At 44.1% G+C, this 21,095-nt stretch overlaps 1 protein-coding gene across 1 annotated transcript; it reads left to right on the plus strand.

The window, feature by feature from the left end:
* Window positions 1-1,694: 1,694 nt before the first annotated feature.
* Window positions 1,695-16,858, plus strand: PRICKLE1 (prickle planar cell polarity protein 1). The gene is made up of 8 exons (XM_082310566.1): window positions 1,695-1,781; window positions 7,167-7,346; window positions 9,608-9,721; window positions 10,557-10,694; window positions 11,191-11,394; window positions 12,026-12,212; window positions 12,353-13,216; window positions 14,639-16,858. The coding sequence occupies exons 2-8, from the start codon at window positions 7,215-7,217 to the stop codon at window positions 15,493-15,495; spliced, it is 2,496 nt and encodes an 831-aa protein (XP_082166692.1). The 5' UTR covers window positions 1,695-1,781; window positions 7,167-7,214; the 3' UTR covers window positions 15,496-16,858.
* The last annotated feature ends 4,237 nt before the right edge of the window (window positions 16,859-21,095 follow it).

Below are 21,095 nucleotides of genomic sequence, written 5' to 3' on the forward strand. Positions count from 1 at the left end.
CGGTCGGTGATGGGGTGGGCTGCTTTTAACGTCGTTAACCCAGGACAGGCTTTGCGACGTGAGATCAGATAGCCCAGTATTGGTCCCGACCCATCAGCCCGCCTTTCTGTCTGCCTGCCTCTGGCGGTGGTTAATCAGCACATGGGGGGCGGGGGGGGCTCTTCCCGGCCCGCCTTGAGACTGGCGTGTGCCCGGAGGGGTGGGGATTGGGATGGGGATGGGGACAGGGATGGGGACAGGGATGCTTCTCTGAGCGCCTCTGCCCGCGGCGGCCGCCGCGCCTTTACCCGCCAGGGCCGCCTTCCCTCAGCACCCTGCGGGCAAAGTCATTCAAATTTCGAAGAAGTGAATTTAAATTCATGCAAATCCAGTTCCTGGGGGAAGCGATAAGTGTCTGCGAAGTGCCCTGTCGCCGTCCCGCACGGCGGGACCGGGCCGATAAGGCGGGACCGGGGGGGGACCGGCCCGCCGCTGCCCCTCGCAGCGAGGGGGGGGTTGCCGCTTTGACCCCGAGATGCAGCGCGAATAAATTCCCTTTGATAATGACTTCCCAAGGGGGACAAAGAGCGGGAGGGAAGAGGAAAGAGGAAATTTGACCGCGGTGTTCACGGTTACATTCACGGTGCCGGAGGGGAAGCTGCCCGCCAGCCTTTGAAGCCAAACCCCCGCCTCTCGGGGCTTTCCGTGCCCACGCTGGGCAGGGATGGGGGGGGGGGGCAAAAGCGAGGGCTGGCAGTTGTTTGTCCGGGGGCATTCAGAAAATGGGACTTTTCTGTGCATAAGCTGGGGCTCGGACGCCTCTTTCTCGCTTGGGCTGTGCCAAGGGAGGCAGGGATGGACATCTGCTCGCTGTGGTCCTCCGCTTCGGATTGATTTTTGGTTTTATTATTTATACACGGCGATCTAGAACAAATGTTTTCCTGTCCTTATCCGAGCCCTCGGTTTCTCCGTGCGCTTCGGGGCGGCAGGGGCCGGGCCGGGCAGGGTCAGCCCGGAGCACGGCGGAGGTGGGGTGGGGTGGGAGATCTATTTCGGGCGTAAACACGAACAAAAGCGTTGTCGCTAAACCACATTGTCCGTCGTGTCCTGAGCGGAGAAATTTATCGCTTCTGCCAAGGCTTGGTCCCCGGGCAGAGAGGCGGCGGGGCCGGCGACCCTTCCTGCCTCGGGGTCGGTGGCAGGAGCGGCTCCCGCCGTCTCCCCGTCCCCGCCGTGGGCAGCGCTCGGAAGGGAAGATCCCCGGTGGGAGAAATTCCTCCCCCCGCCGGACCGAGGGGCGGTGAGGGGCGCTGGGGCCGCACTCCTGCCGCGCCGGGGGATGCCGGGGTCGGGGGGAGCCCCGTGGGAGGCGGGGCCGGCGTGGGGTGCGTTTGGGGAGGAGCGCTCGGGAGCTGCCCCCTCCCTGGCTTGCAGCCCCGGGGGAGGGTGGGGGGTGCGGCGCAGGTAGCGCTCCCGGCAGGCGGGACGGGGAGGGGGAGCGGCGGCACCGCCCGGCCGGGGCAGGGCCGGAGAGTCCCCCCCCGCCGCCCCTTTCCTCGTCGGGGCTGCGCCTGGCGCCGGCCGCTGCTCCGGACCCGCCGGGGGAGGGAGCCGCGCCGCGCCGGCCCGGGGTGAGGAGCGCGGCGGGGGGCTGCGGCCGCCGGGGCCGGGCTGCTGCTCGCTGCGGCCGCGGGGCAGCGGGGAGGGGGCTGGGGGTCGGGTCTGCAGCGGGCATCGCCTCTCCTGCGCCTCCTCGCCCGGCTCCGCCAGCAGCGTCGCCACTGTTTCGGTGCGGTAAAGAGGTAATTCGCGGCGCCTTGTGTCCGCTCTCGTCCGCCGGAGAGGCTGGGTGGGGGCCGGAGCCCTGGGGCAGCCGGCCCCGGAGCGGGGGGACCCGGGGGGCCTCGGACCCACCGTAAGGTCCTTGAAACTTGGGCAGGGCGGGAAAAACCCCACCTGCCCTTCAGAGAGCTCTGCCTGCTGCAGAGCATCGTCCCGGCTCCTCCGGGATGAGCGCATATGGCTCAGCGTGTCTGTCAGAAGAAACCGGGCTATGCGCGGAATTTTGTTTTTACAACTCCGGTCTTGTGACTTATTGAACACTTTCTTGAAGTGTTTTCTCTGGAAACTTGTCTCAAATGAGGGCTGTGAGCCCTAACAAAGAAGGGTGTTGTTCGGGAGCCAACAGGTGACGGGGTGAAACCTGAGTATATGTGTACATTGGAGTAAAGTCTGGCTGCTGTTTAAAATAGAATTTAAAAAAATCAATGGGAGACTGTAAAAGGCAAGATTTCTTTCTTTCTAAATCTGTACACCCTCTTAAGGAGGGGGGGGAAGCATCCACGAGAATACCGCTTCCTCGGCTAGAGGTTTGGTTATTCCTAACTGCAGCGTGCGCCTGTATTTCCATCAGTGCTACACAGCGCCAAGCATAATACATCCAAATCAGATGTGTTGGCGTAGGGCGATGCTTTGTCACGGGGCTTCCTCCTTTTGTTAATGCAGGTAGCCTGTCCTTGCGGCACGGCTCGTCGAAAGAAAATACCCTGAGAAGGACCGTCCGACTTCCAGTTGGTAAAGAGATCTTTGCGCTAGGATGCTAGAGGAGGAAAGCAGTTAACTCTTCTGTTGGTCTGTGTGCACTGGCTAACGAAAGGGAAAAAAGTTCTTACTTCTAGGGTCCACCTAAAGGTCTGTTGAATGAACAAGTGTACAGGCTTCGTTGCGTCCCCCACTGCTCGGGGTAGTTCATGACTCAAAGGACCCAACAGCAGCAGAAGTTGCTGTGTGCTGGTGCTGATAAAAATTCTGCTCGTCAACTCTGGACCCAGATTTCCCAAGTACAGAGCTCTAGAGCTGTCTATAAATACGTTACTTGTACTGTAGCTAGGGAACGGGACTTTCTGATCATTCGCGTAATACATATTGGAAATAGTCTTTACATTATTAATAGGTATTTTATGGTGGTTTGTTGCTGCTGTATTACACCCTTCCTCTTCTAATGTAGTTATCATGCACCAGGGATTAAATAAGCAGGTGAATGGGCTGGCCATGCTAATCTTAACTCGTTGAGCCTTCATTGTGAATGGATGCATGTGATATGCATCTTGTATCCCCTATAGCCTTGTTAACAAGCCTTCTAACAAAAAAGTTGTTAAACAATTTGCCCTGCAGGACAGAGTAAAACAGCAGGGGATGGGCAAGGAGATGTTTGTCTAACTGTGCTTACAAATCATGACCTCTTCTATCTGGTCAGGGGTGAACATAATCAGTGAGCTGGAAATTCTAGCACGGGGATAACTTTCATATGGGGTTCAGCAACAGCTTTGCTCCAAGTTTGATATCCTAACATTTTGTGTACCAGTAGGTTTGTAATTAGGAGTGTAGTTTGTCTTCACTTCTAAGAACTTTGTCATAACATGGTCATTTTAATACATCAGCGGAAAAAAAAAATGTATCAGTTGCTTTCCTTTTTAAATCAAATTTAGCTGTTCAGTTCAATTATGTTATTCATAGTTGTCAAGCTGCCAGTGAAATACACCACCTTGTAGGCTATGAAGCTTTTTTTGCGAGGCAGTATTTGAACAGAGCTGAAACCTCAAAATGTTCCACAGTCTTCAAGAAAGCGAAACAAAACATCCTTGCTGTGTTTTGTAGATGTCATGGCAGGAGTAGACAGACCACCTTTCTACTCATCCTTCGGAAAGCATTTATTTTTTCAGCTGTTGTTTATATTCATTTGAATCCTCCTTAGGATGTAATCATTTTAAACAGATCACTTTGAAGGATGAGTGTCGTTGGGGGGCGGGGAGGAAGAACCCTGTAGTTTTAAAATGCAAACCAAATTACACTTGAGCAGGAGAGGAAGGAGAACTCCTAAACAAGCAGTTGCTAAAATAGTTCTGCAGATAGCCTGCTGTTAAGCTGGGCTGGTTTAGAAACCTCACTTGCAGCAGCACCACGATATTTGTGACATGGCTGTATTGATAGATGGTGTAGTCAGTCATTTTATAGCTGGTTTAGCATTAGCTCTATGGTAGAGTTTTTCTTTTAAAGTGAATGCTGTCCTTTGAGTAATCTCGGTTCATTGAGATTTATGAACCTCACTTTAAACGTTTCCAGTTGCCTTATCTGGGGAGGAGCACCCTGACTGCAAAGTTGCATTTTACAGTTGGAGGTGAGGTGTATTTTTCCTTTATTCTCTACCAGCCATGCTTTCAACCTGCCCGGTATCGCTGGGAAAACGGGCCTGTGGGTCTGTGGTTTTCTCTTGTTGGAGCTGGAGCGCGTGCTGTCTGAAATGCATGGGTCAAAGGCGGCACAGGCAGGCTCAGTCCCTGTGGAAAAGCAGCCTGGTCTCTCTCGTACCAACGCCTTGTCTTCCTTTGGAATTAAGCAGTGCTCCTGCACTTACCTACCTTTGCTGTACTTGAAATCCTAACATAACCCGGCGCTCCTTTATGCCACGTAGAAGTAGCATGTACCCTTAGTGTTCAAAAACCCTCAGAAAAGTTAACAAGCCTGCATACATTCAGATTTTGTTTTGTTTCCTTGTCTTTCAAGAGAAGAAGGTAAGTCAGAAAAGTTAATCTTTGATCTTACAGAGAAGGGTTTTTGAATAAACAACATGAAGCAATTACTGAATTACCTGTGTGCTCATGAGCATTGGGTGTTGTGTGAGCGGGCCGGGGTGCACCCTGCTCCAGTGCCCGGGGACTGGCAGAGCTGAACCTGTCTCTCTGCCTAAATTGCATTTCAGATCTGCTTCCTGTGGTGCGGTTGAGGTCGGGCTGCCTAATGAAATGTTGGGAAAGATGTTTCATCTAGTGACTCCTTTTATTCCTGGATTATTGGGCAGGAGTCAGTTCTTGAAAAGTGACAGTCTGACAAACAAGTTCTCGTGATGCAATGCCGTAAGAATTGGAAATACCAGCTCAGGCGTCAGCGAGTGGCACGTTCTTGTAAACCAGATATCTACCTCATTCTGAAGGGAAATTGTAAAACAGTTCATCTGCTGCTGAGATCATCTTGGAAGGACTTGTGCTTCTCCGTGATACTCATAGTGATTTTATACTTCAGAGTTATTTAGGTATAGATGATGCGGGACACAAGCTGCCAACCTGAGCATCCCCATCCGTCTGCAACAGTGAGCACTGTTGCCTTTTTTGCTAGCAGTGATTTCTTAACTGCATCTCAGTATTCCTCCATCCCTCCTGCCTTGCCCCCCAGTGTTACACAAACAATAACAAAAGCCATACCTGATGGTTGACTTCACTTCCACTAGTATGTGGAGAGGGAAGACAGTTTTGTATCACTTGTCTTATCATCTGTTTCTGAAGGAAATTCATTCAGGGGATCTAGTATGTACCAGGGTGTCTGTCTTTGTATTTTAAATAGACAGGATTGAGCTTTTAGGACTGAGTTTGATTTTACTCGCCTTCCTTGACAGAGGTTGTAATATGGTGATGCTAAGCTCAGAAACTGTTTTGCTAACCTTCACTTATTCAGCTAGAGTAAGATTTCAGAAATTTGCCTGACAGCTGACAAGCCTTGTGGAAATAGCCTGTTCTCAAAGGGAAGGTTGGCAGGTTTGCTTGCCCCATCAAATACTAAATGAATCTTTTATTACAGTGCAGCTATGCAGTGTAACAGAAGTGTGTTGGCATCTTAGCAGTGTACCAAAAATAGTGCATATGTTTTTGAACCAGATGTTTTTGGAGTAAAGTTAACATACAAATTAAATTTTTTGAGCACTAGCCCAGTGGAAGAGTTAGGTAATCCCATCTCTTTTTATTGCGTGTGGGAATGTATAGACTTATTGAAAATGGGGGTAGATAGACTATGTAATACTGAATATCGTCATTTCTCCAAGTTTGTAGCTTTGGGTGCATGTGGCCACTTTTTATGGAGCAGGTTTGGGTTTACGTACTGAATCAACAGAGCCTGGCACTAACCAGTGCCTCATGCTTGAAGAAGGAGAAACTCTTGTTGAGTAATTAGCAGAACACTTGGGTATGCGGTTTTAAATCTTTCTTCCACCTGTGATCTAGCAGCAATTTATTTTCTCTAATAAGGTGGTGATGGGACTGGAACTGCAATGTGGGACCCACCAGAAGGGTGGTTGCTCTCCCCTTTAGACCCACCAGCAAGGCTATATGTCAAGGAGATTAAAATTTTCTACAGCTCAGATTGAGCACTGACAAAATTGCATCTGTGTTTAGATGAATAGGTGAAAGAATTGCCTAAAACGGGGAAGGCACAGCTCATGTGCAATGTTGTACTGTAAAAGCAAGCTTGTTTCTAACCCCAGGGGTCAGGATGTCTGTCATGGTGGGATACATCCTCTCTGCTTTTGGTAATCTGTACTTCCATGAAATTCCTGGTCTGATTTTCCTAAGAATTTCTGCTAGAATTAATGTAAGATATTTATCTTAGTAAGCTTTTTACTGCAGAATGCTACGGATGTTGGTGAGAGCCTTCTTTGCCAGTTGTGACTCAAAATGATCCCACTGATATTAAGTGAATCAACAGAAGCATCTTCCTGTAGGGTTTTAAATTAACAGAACGATTATGATGCATTTTACAGAGCCTAATCTGGCATAATTGGATTTCAGATATTTAGCTGGACCAACGCCCTTCCGCTCTGATACAGCTAAAACAAAGTCCTCCTTCTCAGAGGAATCCAGCAGATGCTCACTGCTCTGTGCCTCCCTTCTGAAAAACAGGGTGCTACTTGCACAACCATCTTTCCTCAACAATTTCTTTAGTTTTTGACAAGCAGTTGTCATGTCTTTTGTGTTACTAGATGGGTGGTAGTAATGACTTCAGGAAGAGCTCCTGCCATTCCTTTTGTTAATATCTGCTCAATGGGTTTTTCCTAGATAGACCTCCACATAACCTGTGATGTGAAACAAGCAGAACTATAAAAGATGATAAATGATAATATTGAAATACTTGTTGGTTGCCAAATGTGGTAGTGTGTGTCTAGGTTTCTTTTTCTTGAGTAGTTTTATTTTTGTAACTCTTCTAAGCACTTTTGAATCGCTTGTAGCAAGTTGTAATGATGCTTCAATCATTTATTGTTCTGGGCAACACAAGGAATACTAAACTGTTGAAAGATCATTTATGCTGATAATTAGTCGTTGCATGTTCAAATTTATTAAAGCTCTGTTAATCTCTTCCTCCAGATCAATTGCTTGATGAGCTGCAGCTGAAATATTTAACGCTTCACACTTATGCCATCGGAGATGGAGCCTAAAGCTAACAATCTCGTTTTCGGGTGTCAGCGAAGCTCAACATCTGACGATGACTCTGGCTGTGCCTTGGAAGAATATGCCTGGGTCCCCCCAGGCCTCCGACCAGAGCAGGTACCAACACTGCTTCTGCATTTTTAAAATAAGCCTTGTAGGGACTGTCTAAGGGAGTCATACCCTGCCTTTACAAGTCTAATTAAATTCTTATAATATTATAAAACTTAAATTTGTCTAAAACTCTTCGCTTCTTGTTTTGTTTCCTATTCCAATGAGGCTGTGTTTAGGGAGCTTAAAATCCTCACCACTGAGGAGTTTTATGTTCCAAAAAAACCTTCCCAGTCAAGATTTTTCAATAAATGTGTGCTGCAGAGGTATGTATTGTCGAGTCTAAAAGCAGCGTAGAAATTTGCTTTCTCTTTGAAATAAGTTATTGGTTTAAATTAAAGCTCATGGCATACCTCACGGCATTGTGCTACTTGGCCAGTACTTCGCTGCACTTGTACAATTCTGTACATAATTAGGCATTTGACATCTAGAACACGTATGTTACTACAGCGCACATAAACGAAAGCGTTCTGTCACTGTGACAGGTAGTAATGTATTTTACGCTTGTTTAAATAGTTGTATGCCTGCCATTTGTTCATGCCAGGATTTCTGTTGCGTGGTCTCTGGAGCTGACGCTCATGGGTTGGTTGGGCTGTTCCTTCCCCTCTCCCCTTTCTTCTTTATCTTTTATAACATCACGGTAATGGAAATAAAAGTGAAATTATCGATGAGCAAGTTGAGATCAAAATGAACCTCTCATAGTATTCATTTACTGGATGATATTGCAACTGTGCTGAAGCTGGGTACTCGGTAATATCCAGTGTTAAATGGGTGGAGTGGCTTTGTGATGTTCGTTAATGGAGGCAGAGCAACCCTCCTTCAGCTGGCAAGCTAATACAGTCCATAGTTATAAAGGCGCAGAAGATGTTTCCTTTTTGCTATGCAGAGATTTTCTCAATCATGAAAAAAGTAAAAACTCAGCAGGGATGGCAAGTAATAAGCTATTATTAGGGAAACTCAAATTTTTATCACTTACTTAAGCATATGTAAGAATACTGATGAATCGGACCTTAAGGCGAACAGCAAGCTAATGTTCTGCCAGAACAATTAAATGTCATAAAATACCCTCATAATCCAGCTAGCTCAAACTCAGAAAAGATTTTTTTCTAAGAAGAATTACTTATTTTGAGAATGGTGCAATAAACTTGAGAAAAGGGCATGAAGTATCTTTAAAGCTTCACTTTGTACCGCATGTTGTTATCTTTTCCTACAGCTTCTTGAAATACAGTCAGTAGTAAGTGGGCTTACAGTAGACTTCTGATGTTTAAATTTTGGTTAAATGAAGGCCATTAAATGTTTCGTACAACCTTTCCCTTGCTTCCTGAGTCAAGTGACTGATTACTGCTTCTTTTTCATCTGTCTTGCACAGTAATAAGCTGTTGACCTGAGCATTATTTAAATCTGGATGGCAAGTAATATTTTTGCCAATCATCGGCTCTTATTTACAGCCCCAGGTCTCATGACAAGCTGGAAACAGCATAGGAAAAACAATAAATCTGTAGCTGTTCCACAAAAATATTTTTTACCATTGGGCTTTTGTCATAGTGTTCATTACAGCTTTCCTGTCATAATTTTCTTCTGAAAAAGAAAAAAAAAAAAAAAAAAAGTGAAGATTGATAGATGTGTATACCTAATATTGATATCTTTATCAAAAACATGCAGCCTGTGAAAATTTCGTAGTTAATTTGCATCTGATTGAAATGTGGCTGGATCCAGCCGCCTCCCAAGGGAAGGATGTTTCCACCTTCTTACCAGAGCCCACATGGAAGCAATGAAAGCTGATGCTTTGGGTGAACCTGATCAGCAGGAGACTACAAAACAGCTTTTGTCTCAACAATGTGTAAAATGCAGAGAGCAAATTAAATTTGTTTATATAGTGGCTGTTTTCTGGAAAGCTTCATGCCTTGTGTGGTAAATTGCAGAGGGAAACTTGGAATTTCCACGGGGTTGTTGACCAGCCCTGAAGGGGGTGGGAATAATGAGAACATTAAATGTGCATAATTTATGATACCCCCCTAATTGTCACTGCAAATTGCATTCCAGAAAAGCAATTCAGCAGCTGGGTGCTAGTTTTATCAGAGACAATTCAGGTTTGCTGAGCTGGTTCATCTGGGTCTCGTATTTTCAGCACAAACCCTGTCACAGGTCTAATGTAGCGTAACCTTCTTCCCTCGTAAATGAGACCTGAGATAAAACAGTAGCTGAAGGACGCTTGCGGCGCTTGGGTGATGCGTGTCCCTCGGTCTGAACTCTGTCTTTCTCCTGGTCAGGTCCAGCTGTATTTTGCCTGCTTGCCCGAGGAGAAGGTCCCTTACGTTAACAGCCCTGGAGAGAAACACCGAATTAAACAACTTCTCTATCAGCTGCCACCCCACGATAATGAGGTAAATACAGAATTTAGGATGCACCGTCAGGGCTTCGGTCTCCCAGGTGGTTTTTACATGGAGAATTACCTACCTGTGTATTTATTACAAGCCTGCCCCGTGGCCTGCAGTGGCATCTGACCTACGGTGTGCACACGGAGCCCATTGTTTAGCTGTCCCGTTGGCTTGTGTGCAGATAAGAGCTGTCTGGAAGGACACTGCCTTTGCTTGTTAGGGAGGCTGGTGTCACTGCAATAAACTTAACACAAGTTGGGTTTATAGTGTTTGCAGCCACCCACCAATTACCAGGAACCTACAAATTCCTGGAATTGCATTGTAGCACAGAAAAAGGATGCTTTGTGATAGTAAAAGGTTTGCATCTCAGATATGCAGTGTAATTTGGAGTAGAAGTGGAAATAACAAACAAGCTCTTTGTAAGGAAAGGGGGCGGGGGTGTCAATACTTAAGATCTTGTGTATACTGCAATACTTAGTTGTGGGCAATTAACCATAAATCTAAAGGACAACATTATGGCTGATTTAGGTTCATTTCATTATTTTAGGATACCAGCAGGTTTTGGTTTGGCTTTTTAATATCTTATTTCTTGCCTAGACAACTTCTTAGTTTAGTATGGTGGGTTTTTTTCCCTGTAACGCATACAAAATCTCTCTCTGTACTACTTTTGTATTATGCCATATTAGCTAAATATTAAGAAGGTAGAGAAGACAAGTTGGAAAAGTTTAATGATGATTGCCAGCACACCTGATTAATTTCTTGCATATGTGCACTTACTTACTAATCTGTTACTTTAAAAGCTCAGTATCTAAAATGAGTTCTCCTGTGTTTTCACTGGAAGGTGAGATACTGCCAGTCTTTAAGTGAAGAAGAAAAAAAGGAACTGCAGATGTTCAGTTCTCAGCGCAAAAAGGAGGCACTCGGCCGAGGCACTATTAAACTACTCTCAAGAGCAGTGATGCATGCGGTTTGTGAACAGGTAATACTGCTGGTGCCACAAGCCAACTAGCGGGCTGAATAATGTAAAAGTACAGTATCTGAATATTATGTGTAAGCTTATCTCTGTCTATGTCAGAACACCAAAAAAAAAAAAAAAGGCATTTTTGAAACTGCATGTAAATGGAAAGAAGGCAGTGCATGCTTAAGCAAAACACAACCTTTGATACTGGGAAGGAGTTGAATCTTTGATATATTTCCTACTCAAAAAACCCTGTTGCTGATCCACACTAACGTAATGACAAATGAAAAACAGGCATATGCTTAAAAATGTTATTATGTATAGAATTAACTTCTATTCGCAAAAGGTTTGTTGATGCACAGTTTGTCTAGACCAAAATTAAGAATATTTTTTTTCCTTCTTGTCAGAATTTTGGAATAAAACCTGCACATTGGGTTTAGTGTTTTAACTTCATTTAAATGCTAGAAGCTAGTAGTTTGGGATGGGAAGTGTGTTCATTTTCTGGTTTTCTTCCTAGTGTGGTACAAAAGTAAACGGTGGTGAAGTTGCAGTTTTCGCCTCGAGAGCTGGGCCTGGCGTGTGCTGGCATCCCTCGTGTTTTGTGTGCTTCACGTGTAATGAGCTGCTGGTTGACCTCATCTACTTCTACCAAGACGGAAAAATTCACTGTGGCAGACACCACGCTGAACTTCTCAAACCTCGATGTTCAGCCTGCGATGAGGTAAATGCTTCACGTTTTACAGCCAATCTATGCTCCTCTTGTTCAGTTAACAAACTGCATCGCTTGGGCAATTATAACTTCAGATACATTCGTTTAAGAAGTCAGAACTCTGCTGCACAGATGTGTTTGAGGGCTGAGGGGTGTTTCCTTTCTTGTCAAATTGGCAATATTACAAGCAATATGATGGTATTTAGAAAGTACATACCTGTTTGTATTTAGAATTGAATCTTGTAGACTGAATTAGAAAAAGGATCTGTACAAATATTCCAAAATATCATCCTGCTAGCAGCTTCTTTAATGATTGAGTTCTTATGTTCTTGGTTTTGGGTTGGGTTTTTTTGGTTGTGGTTTTTGTTTGTTCGTTTGTTTGGTTTGGTGGTTGTTTGTTTGGGTTTTTTTTTTTTGCTTTAAAAACTATGGTCTTGTGTTTTGTTTTGTTTTTTGTTATAGAGAAGGTCAGAATGCCACAGTTGCTATGGGAGATTGTTGTTTCTACCTTTGTACTCAAAAGGCAGCTAAAGAAAAATAAATGTAGCGTGCGAACTGCACAATTAGGATCTTTTGCATGCTCTAACTCCCAAGGTGAGGTTTTGGCCACTTAACTAAAAGTTTACTTTTTATCTCTGAAAAGATCATTTTTGCTGATGAGTGTACAGAAGCTGAAGGTCGCCACTGGCACATGAAGCACTTCTGTTGCCTCGAGTGTGAAACAATCCTGGGTGGACAGAGATACATCATGAAGGATGGGCGACCATTCTGCTGTAACTGTTTTGAATCTCTCTATGCGGAATACTGCGAGACCTGTGGGGAGCACATTGGTAAGTATGTCCTTTTTAAGCATTAAACTTACAAATTAACGGAAAGCCAATTTATGAAGTTATTTCACATTCCAGAACTGTGGATTGTGCAAGTGATTTTTTTAAAGAAACCCAAAGCATTGCTTTTTCTGCCTTTCCAGGTGTTGACCATGCTCAGATGACCTATGATGGACAGCACTGGCATGCCACAGAGACTTGCTTTTCTTGTGCTCAGTGCAAGACCTCTTTGCTTGGCTGCCCTTTCCTTCCAAAGCAAGGGCAGATTTACTGTTCAAAAACCTGCAGCTTGGGAGAGGATGTTCATGCCTCCGACTCTTCTGATTCTGCGTTTCAGTCTGCTCGATCCAGAGATTCCAGGAGGAGTGTCCGCATGGGAAAAAGCAGCCGGTCAGCCGACCAGTGCCGCCAGTCTCTCCTCCTGTCGCCGGCCCTCAATTACAAATTTCCTGGCCTTTCAGGCAATGCCGATGATACTCTTTCTCGTAAGCTGGATGATTTAAGCCTTTCAAGGGAAGAGGCAAGCTTTGTTAATGAAGACTTCTGGAAAGGAAGAGTAGAGCAAGAAATGCCTGAAGACCCTGAAGAATGGGCTGAACATGAAGACTACATGACTCAACTTCTTCTGAAGTTTGGTGATAAAAGCCTCTTCCAGCAGCCCACTGAAGTAGACATTAGATCAAGCGAACACTGGATTTCTGATAGCATGGTCAAGAGCAAGTTGGACTTGAAAAAAAATAATCCAAGCCTAGCAAGTAAGAAGTATCAATCAGACATGTACTGGGCCCAGTCACAAGATGGCTTGGGTGACTCTGCCTATGGCAGCCACCCAGGCCCTGCCAGCAGCAGGAAAATCCAGGAGCTAGACATGGAACACGGGGCGTCAGGATACAAACACGACCAAACACCATGGTACGGAGGTTCACTTGAATGTTTGTCTGACCTGAAACAGCAAGAACAAAGTGTTCGAGACTCAATGGATTCTTTGGCTTTGTCTAACATCACAGGTAATGGGGGAAAAAATGAATGGCTTTGATGGAGAGGTCAACCAAAGCATGTTGGGGTATTTTGAACTAAGACTTTTCGTATCTGTGACTTCTAAAAAGCTTTAGTAGCAAGAGATGCACGTAAAGTAGGCAATAGCTTTTATTGAGCACATATTCTTCCACAAGATATGTTTCTGCTACTTAAATTCTATTTAAATTCTTCTTCTTTCCTTTTGAATTCTCTTTCCTTTGCTTATAACAAAAAAATCTATCATGTTAAACAGAGTAAGAATGGTCTTGAACTATGCATTTGATATATACAAACCACCACTTTAAGCAAATGAAGGTTTATTTTTTTCCATACCTTAAGTACAAGAAGTTGCATTATATACTAGGGTAATATTAAAGATAATCTGCAAAACACTTTAGGTAATTTCCTGATTTGCTTGTAAAAATATGTAGAAAATCTGAAAGGATGGTAACCTTCTTAGCCTTAGGAAATGAGGTTTATGAGATTATCTTTCTCCATTGACTAAAGAGAAACTGATAATCCACTTTTGTGAACCTCCTTGTCAAATGTGATTGAAATTAGCCAAAGGGATAAAAGTCAGATATGCAAGGGTCTGTGTGTGCACGTGTGTGTGTGTTAACCTTTCTTTCCTGTTTCCCTACAAAAAAACCAAACCTGAGAGTTAGGTATGAGACCCCCATTTTAAACATTGTCCTCTCCTCTTCTCCATTCCTTTCCTTCTGTAATGCGAATTAGCGTAGCTACTCGTGTCGCTGAGGACCGACCACATGCTGCATTGTCCAGGCAGTAATGAAGGAACTGACGGGGGAGCTTGGTTCAGGGGGCACGGGAGGAGGAGGAACTGGAGGTATTGCACCTGGGAACGTCACAGCGCAGGCGACGCTGCTGTTGTGGGATTAAAGGGTCATTGGACACAGACCTAGAGTAAACCAGGCCAACTTACTGCTGATGATTTTTAGAGGGCAAGGATCCTTGTTGCAAGGCAGTAAGCCTGGCCTTCCTGTAGAAACAGCTGGAATATTGAATTTAGTGATACCAGAAACATGAGATATTTTAGCCTTAAAAATGGCAAGCACGGACTGTAGAATAATTTTAAGTCATTCATTTTTTCTTAGAGGTTTAGCTGTATGGGTGTTAGACCTGTTTAAATATTTTAAACGCATTAAACTTCTTCCGCTCTAGATGTCCTGATGTTAGCTAATTCTTTGGTAATCAGAGCTAATACTTAAGTGTTTTGAATCAAAACAAAGCTTATTCTTCTACGAAGCTAGTTCTTTTGGTAATAGTTCCAAAAAACACTAATAAGGTCTGCTTTACTGAAAAGAAATGTTTAATATTTATTTTGTTATCATGCTTGTCTCTTCAATAGTCCTCTCATTTTCCTTCTCCTCCTTTCTCCACTCTCACCGCAGGGGCTTCAATGGATGGAGAAGGCAAGCCACGGCCATCTCTCTATTCTTTGCAAACTTTCCAAGAACTGGAGGTAGAGGACTGTGAGAAAATGAGCAACATGGGAACTCTGAATTCTTCAATGCTCCACCGGAGCACAGAGTCCTTGAAGAGTCTGAGCTCAGAGTTGTGTCAGGAAAAGGTCTTACCAGAGGAGAAGCCAGTGCATATGCCTGTACTGAGAAGATCTAAATCCCAGTCTAGACCACAGCAAGTGAAGTTTTCAGATGATGTTATTGATAATGGAAGTTACGAGAATGTTGAAATACGTCAGCCTCCAATGAGTGAAAGGACTCGTAGGCGTGTTTACCATTTTGAAGAGCGTGGAAATCGGCCTTCTCATCATCGTAGAAGAAGTAGGAAGTCTCGTTCAGATAATGCACTTAACTTGGCCACAGAAAGAAGATGCTCCCCAAGAGAGAGATTTCGTTATTACTCCCCTCAGGATCATGAAAAATTCATTCAAAACAGAAGCTCACGTGAGATTCGGGCATATATTCAAAATGCGGAGCTGTATGGACAATATGCCCATACTAGGTCTGATTATGCACTGCGGAATCAGGTGGTTGATAAATTTTTTGGATTGTATGGTGAGGAAGATGACTCCTGGTGTTCAACTTCATCCTCATCATCCGATTCTGAAGAGGAAGGATATTTTCTAGGACAGCCAATTCCACAGCCACGATCACTGAGATATCCGTACTATACAGATGACCTTTCTGGTCCAACTACTGCATTATCTAGTTCTCAGTTTGGACAAAGGACAACCAAATCAAAGAAGAAGAGGGGACACAAAGGAAAAAATTGCATCATTTCTTAATTTGCTTTTAACGGTTGGGAAGACCAGTCAACTCTGTAGCTACAGTTTGAACCACATCTTTTTATATTAATAATTGTACTTAGGCAAGTTGCTAAGGTTCTTAATGCTTTGCCAGTGTAAATGATAACCGTGCCAGAGTTTACATTGTACAAGTAACGTTCAGAAATGTCACCACGCCAAACGATGATCTGCTCAGATATTGCTAGGTTTACATAGTATGTTGCAGCTGTCAAAATAGTGTTATTGCAGTTCTTGATACAGACCTTTTGTAGACGTTTTATTTTATGCTCGCTATTCACCTATGTTGAATTATCTGAGAGAGGGGGCTCAACAAAGATCAATAAATAAAATTGTCAGTCCTGTGCTGTAGCTATACCCACACAGGGTGATCTTTGACTTTTTCCTCTTACTGCCAAGAAAAAGAAGGCTCTATACTGCACCCCTTCTTCATTGATAAAGCTCATTCTTCCTCCTTCACATTTCCTTACAAAAACTGGAATTTTTTTTCTATTTGTGAAAGTGCTCCTTTTCCAGAGAGTCCACTAGTAAGGAGGCAAAAATCGGAATGTGGAAACTGAAGCGCTTGAGGCCTTGATGTATCCTAAAGCAGCAGTAAATGGTTTATACGTTTAATTTTCATGTTCTTCCCTCCACAATTTTTTAAAAATTCCATCCCTCTGTAAGGGTTTTCTGTGTGCCTGTGTAAAGGAAGATGTTAATTCAGCTGCTGGAATTGGACTTAGCTGCCAATGAGCGGTGATGGTTTTTACGCCGTGTCCCCCATCCCCCAGCAGTGAGAGAGAGGTGTAACTGCTGGAGTCCTTTGCTCAGGCATGTAACCCCATTTAAGTCAATGAATCTACTTACGCAACAAATACTTTCATAAGGGCTTAAGGGATTAGGCTCCAGAATTGTGTCTTTTCAAATGCATTATCCAGGTTTTAAAATGTATTAGCTGCAATTCTAAATCAAAAGACATTGATATTTATAATGTAGTATTTCATAGGCTTAAATGTATTCATAATTTAACAGTGCAAATACTAATGTACATATTGTACAGTTAAAATTTTAAAAGCTGAATATTTTTATATCCCTGAATTTGAAGAAGTTTGTTACAATATCAAACTAGATTTGTTAGGGGTTTAACAGCAGCATTATGGATGAAATATTGCTTGTATTTTAGTCAGGGGTTTTAAGTTGAAAAATATTGAAAAATGTTTAGTGCAAAACAGCTTGATTTTGTCTACTAGGTATTAAAAGCTCTGTATGCATGGTGGGGCTATGTAAATACTCTCTAAACTATGGCCCTCTTAATCTTGCAAGTGTTATTTATGGGTCAAGCAAAATGTAAACTATATAAATGTAAAAACCACACAAGCCTGGAATATATCAGTACAACAAATATGCAACTCCTGTGGATGTGGATTTTTTATTTTTTTTTTTTTAATTATTGTTCCCCTCCTTTCCCAAAAGTAGTTTCTGAAGCTCGCCTACATAAGGGAAGAGAGATGCTGGGTGGTTCTAGAAGGCAAGCTGGCAAAAAACGATAAAGTAGCAGCTAATCTCAAAAGTTGCCTTGAACTCATATGTGAAGCAGGAGCTATTTTAAGTTATAATAAACTTAGAATCATAGAATCGTTAAGGTTGGAAAAGACCCTTAAGATCATTGAGTCCAACCGTTAACCTAGCACTGCCAAGTCCACCACTAAACCATGTCCTCGAGCACCACGTCTACCCGTCCTTTAAATACCTCCAGGGATGGAGACTCAACCACTTCCCTGGGCAGCCTGTTCCAATGCCTGACTGCCCTTTCGGTGAAGAAGTTTTTCCTAATATCCAACCTAAACCTCCCCTGGCGCAGCTTGAGGCCGTTTCCTCTCGTCCTATCGCTTGGTACTTGGGAGAAGAGACTGACCCCCACCTCGCTACAACCTCCTGTCAGGTAGTTGTAGAGAGCAATAAGGTCTCCCCTCAGCCTCCTCTTCTCCAGACTAAACAACCCCAGCTCCCTCAGCTGCTCCTTATTCCACTATTTGTTTTAAATAAAGGGCAGAAATTTGTTAGCTGAATTAACAGTGACATCCACCACCAATTAAGACGGTAAATGCTAAAGCCGTTAGCTTTCTGACTACCTGAAGAAAGGTAGTTAATGAAATAACAGATGCTTCTTACAAAAAAGCCTGGCGAATTGAACTAAGCTTGCCCTTCTTGAGGATACAGAAGTTTGGAAATAAAAGCAGCTAGAAGTAAGGGGGGGAATAGACGCATGAGTATTGGCTTACACCAAAGAAAATGAAGCTATTGCTAAGGCTAAATCAAACTAGCAGTTACTTGCTTGTATTTTCCAGGGTAAAATAAGCAACAGATCCTTTACTCCCAGCAGTAGTATTCACCATATAAGTCATCTTTCTAGTACAAACAAGTCTTGTGTACACGTAAAGCTGATCAAAGTAATACTGTGCTACATTGCATGGGCCAACGGGCGGCTCGTGGGATGCTTCCAGCTGGCGGGCTGCTGTGGTGGCTCGGGCAGCGTTTGCTTTCCTAGCAGCCACACGCCTGTTGCGCTGAAGTCTGTTACAACAACCAGACTGCCAGGGCTTACGGGACTTGAGGAGGGACGCTGACTTGTTAATACTTTCCCCAGGATGGTCAATGATTGGGACCTTCCATTCTTACCTGCATTTCCAAATAGAGGGAAGCAGGATCCTCAGAAACGAAATGCTGTGCCCTTTTTGGAGCAAGTAACTGTCTCATGGAGCGATGTCTCCACCAGTACTTCTGATCTTACACCATCTTCTGAGATACAGCATATGTACGCTCCCAAAGTGCAATGTCTTACAGAGTATTAGATGATAAAAGTTCTCCATAGATTGTTAGTTGCTTCTTAATACTTTTTCTTGAAAAAAACAACGCAACTATTCAAAGCAGATCTCTAAAGTGTGTCATTTACAAATTACCTCCAGAGTTAACTTTCACATTACCTCCCTCTAAACCTCAAAATGAATGAGCTGAAAGATGTCCTTTTTCCCCATGCCCTTACACAAAACCCAAGGGTGACCTTAGGGCCAACAGTGTCATTGCTGGAGCACTGTGAATTCTCTGCTCCTGCAAGGGCTCTGGGTACTTCAAAATGTGTGATGTAAACCGTGACATAAACCCCCCTCCCACCACCGCTGTTTATATTGCTGGTTTTCAGCTGGCAGCTTTGGCAGTGGATAGCGGCCTTGCCTTGTCCTCAGTTTTACTCAGAAAAAATGGAGAGGCACATTTGGCTGTGCAAGGGGGCAATAAACCTCCCGTGCGCAGCGCTGCTCTCCCTCTACGCAGCAGCAGTTCTCCAGGCAGGAGCCGGACCTGTTTTCCCTCCAGACCCGGCTCAGCCACGGGAGGAACGGTTGCGCAGCACCGTGCCCAGGGGAGCAGCGCTCCAGGGTTGGTGCCTTCCAGTGGTTAAGCAGCTTGTTCAGAGCCGGTTTAGATACCTCTGCTCTGAGGCACTACATCTCCCTCACCTCCGCTGGGCTGCAGGACCAGACGTAATTAAGAGCATTAGAAAACATTCAGAAAGCTTTGTTTTGCTGAGGAAGGGACTGCTAAGAGACATTCACGTCCGGAAGACTAACAGGTACTTGTAACCACGCTTAATGAAAGGGGGGCTAACATATTTTTATCCACTTTAAAAATTCTACACTAAGTTTAAAGATGGCTGTACAACTTTAGTTTTTTCACCTTGACCTAAAAGATTTCTACTTCATTATTTTTGATCACTTCCTATGAGAAATGTTTCTAATAGACTCTTCCACCTTAAATATAAAGAGAATGGTATGGGATATAGTGTCTGCTACCAGCCCAAGACTCAAGATAGATACAGTCACCAAAGCTGTAAATCCTGGTTTGTGTTATGAGAAGTAGTACCTGTATTCCAAATGGAGCTTATGCCCCGGTAGGCACCTAAGCACCGCACAGCTGCTCATACATTACCCCCAGGTGGGATGGAGGAGAGAAGCAAAAGGGTAGAAGTAAAAAAACTCGTGAGTTGTGGTAAAGACAGTTTAATAAGCTAAAAAAACAAAAAAAAACCACCTCAAACCAAATCAAACCAACAATAAAAAACACCCCCAAAAAAACCCCAAAACCCCCAGTTGCTCACCACCAGCCCACCGATACCCAGCCAGTCCCTGAGCAACAGCAGCCCTGGCAAACTTTGCCCCCACCCCAATTTTATTGCTGAGCATGACATCATATGGTATGGGACATCCCTTCGGTCAGTTGGGGTCAGCTGTCCCAGCTGTGCCCCCTCCCAGCTTCTCGTGCACCTCCCGCCTACTCACTGGTGGGGCGGGGTGAGAAGCAGAAAAGGCCTTGACTCTGTGTAAGCCCTGCTCAGCAATAACGAAACCATCCCTGTATGATCAACACTGTTTTCAGCACAAATCCAAAACACAGCCCCATACTCGCTACTGTGAAGAAAATTAACTATATCCCAGCCAAACCCAGTACAACCTTCATGATAGTGAGAAATATCAGGGCAACACATTATCCTCATCCTCATCAAAAGAGGAAACCTTGCACAGAAAACAGGGTCGCAAGGAACCGGTCCTTCTCTGATACATGGCAACAGCTCCTTTCATATCCATAGTGGGTTTATTGCTGATTTTCACCCTATCTATCTGCGTACATTGTCACTCAAAGCTGCCAACTCACCCAGTGAGGTTACAGATCCGTTCAGAACCGCTCCAGCCTCAGCAGGTAGCACTCAATTTCCACGCTCCTTTCCCTCCTTTTCCTCTTCCCTTTTTATTCTTTTAAGGGCATCTGCACCTTAATGAGCGCTAGGAGTAAGATTTTTTTCAGGGGCTCTTAAGAGGACAAAGAAAATCAATTCCTCCAGCACAGCATCTGGTTCCTTCCACCAATGCTCTTCCTACCCCTTTCCAGGAGGCCCATCAAGGCTGTCCATCAGACCAAGGACAACTTTTTACATTGATACGAAATGAATCCAAAGTGTATGTTTGTTTCTACAGGAAACAAGACTAAAAGCCATGTTTCTCGCTTAAGTGATTGGCGTAATAGTTTACTTACTTACATCAACAGAAAGCAGACATCACAAAAGGTTAAATGTGAACGTTCAACATAATGACAAGTATTAAATGGGAAACCAGTTACCTATCACTCATGAATGTGAATTAAACCTTTCACAGAAATAGCACTTAAAAAAATTCAAGAGGCTCCTTAGCTCATGAGTAAAATTTAATCAATTTTAAAAAAAAAAAAAAGTCCGATTAAGCTAAGGACAACCTAATTAATAAACTTTTGAAGGATCTTGCTGACCTATCAGCTAATGTAAAAAACCCAAGAATATTGGCTGACAGGTTGGGCTCAAAGAGTTCTGCCACAAGGGATTACATCAGGCTGGTGGCCAGTCACCAGTGGGGTTCCCCAGGGCTCAATTTTAGGGCCGGTGCTCTTTAATGTTTTTATAAATTACATGGACACAGGAGTTGAATCTGCATTAATTAAGTTTGCCAATAGTACTAAACAAGGAGGAGCTGTGGACTCCCTTGAGGGTAGAGAGGCCTTGCAGAGAGATCTGGATA

Source organism: Platalea leucorodia (genome assembly GCF_965183815.1).
Source record: "Platalea leucorodia genome assembly, chromosome: 4".
NCBI classification, from domain to species: domain Eukaryota; kingdom Metazoa; phylum Chordata; class Aves; order Pelecaniformes; family Threskiornithidae; genus Platalea; species Platalea leucorodia.

What these genes read in the sequence shown, in the direction of transcription:
- PRICKLE1 (XM_082310566.1), top strand. Translation starts at nt 7,215, where the DNA reads ATGCCATCGGAGATGGAGCCTAAAGCTAACAATCTCGTTTTCGGGTGT. An exon ending in CAGGCCTCCGACCAGAGCAG is followed by an intron (nt 7,347 to 9,607) that starts GTACCAACACTG and finishes TCTCCTGGTCAG; the next exon opens with GTCCAGCTGTATTTTGCCTG. An exon ending in TGCCACCCCACGATAATGAG is followed by an intron (nt 9,722 to 10,556) that starts GTAAATACAGAA and finishes TTTCACTGGAAG; the next exon opens with GTGAGATACTGCCAGTCTTT.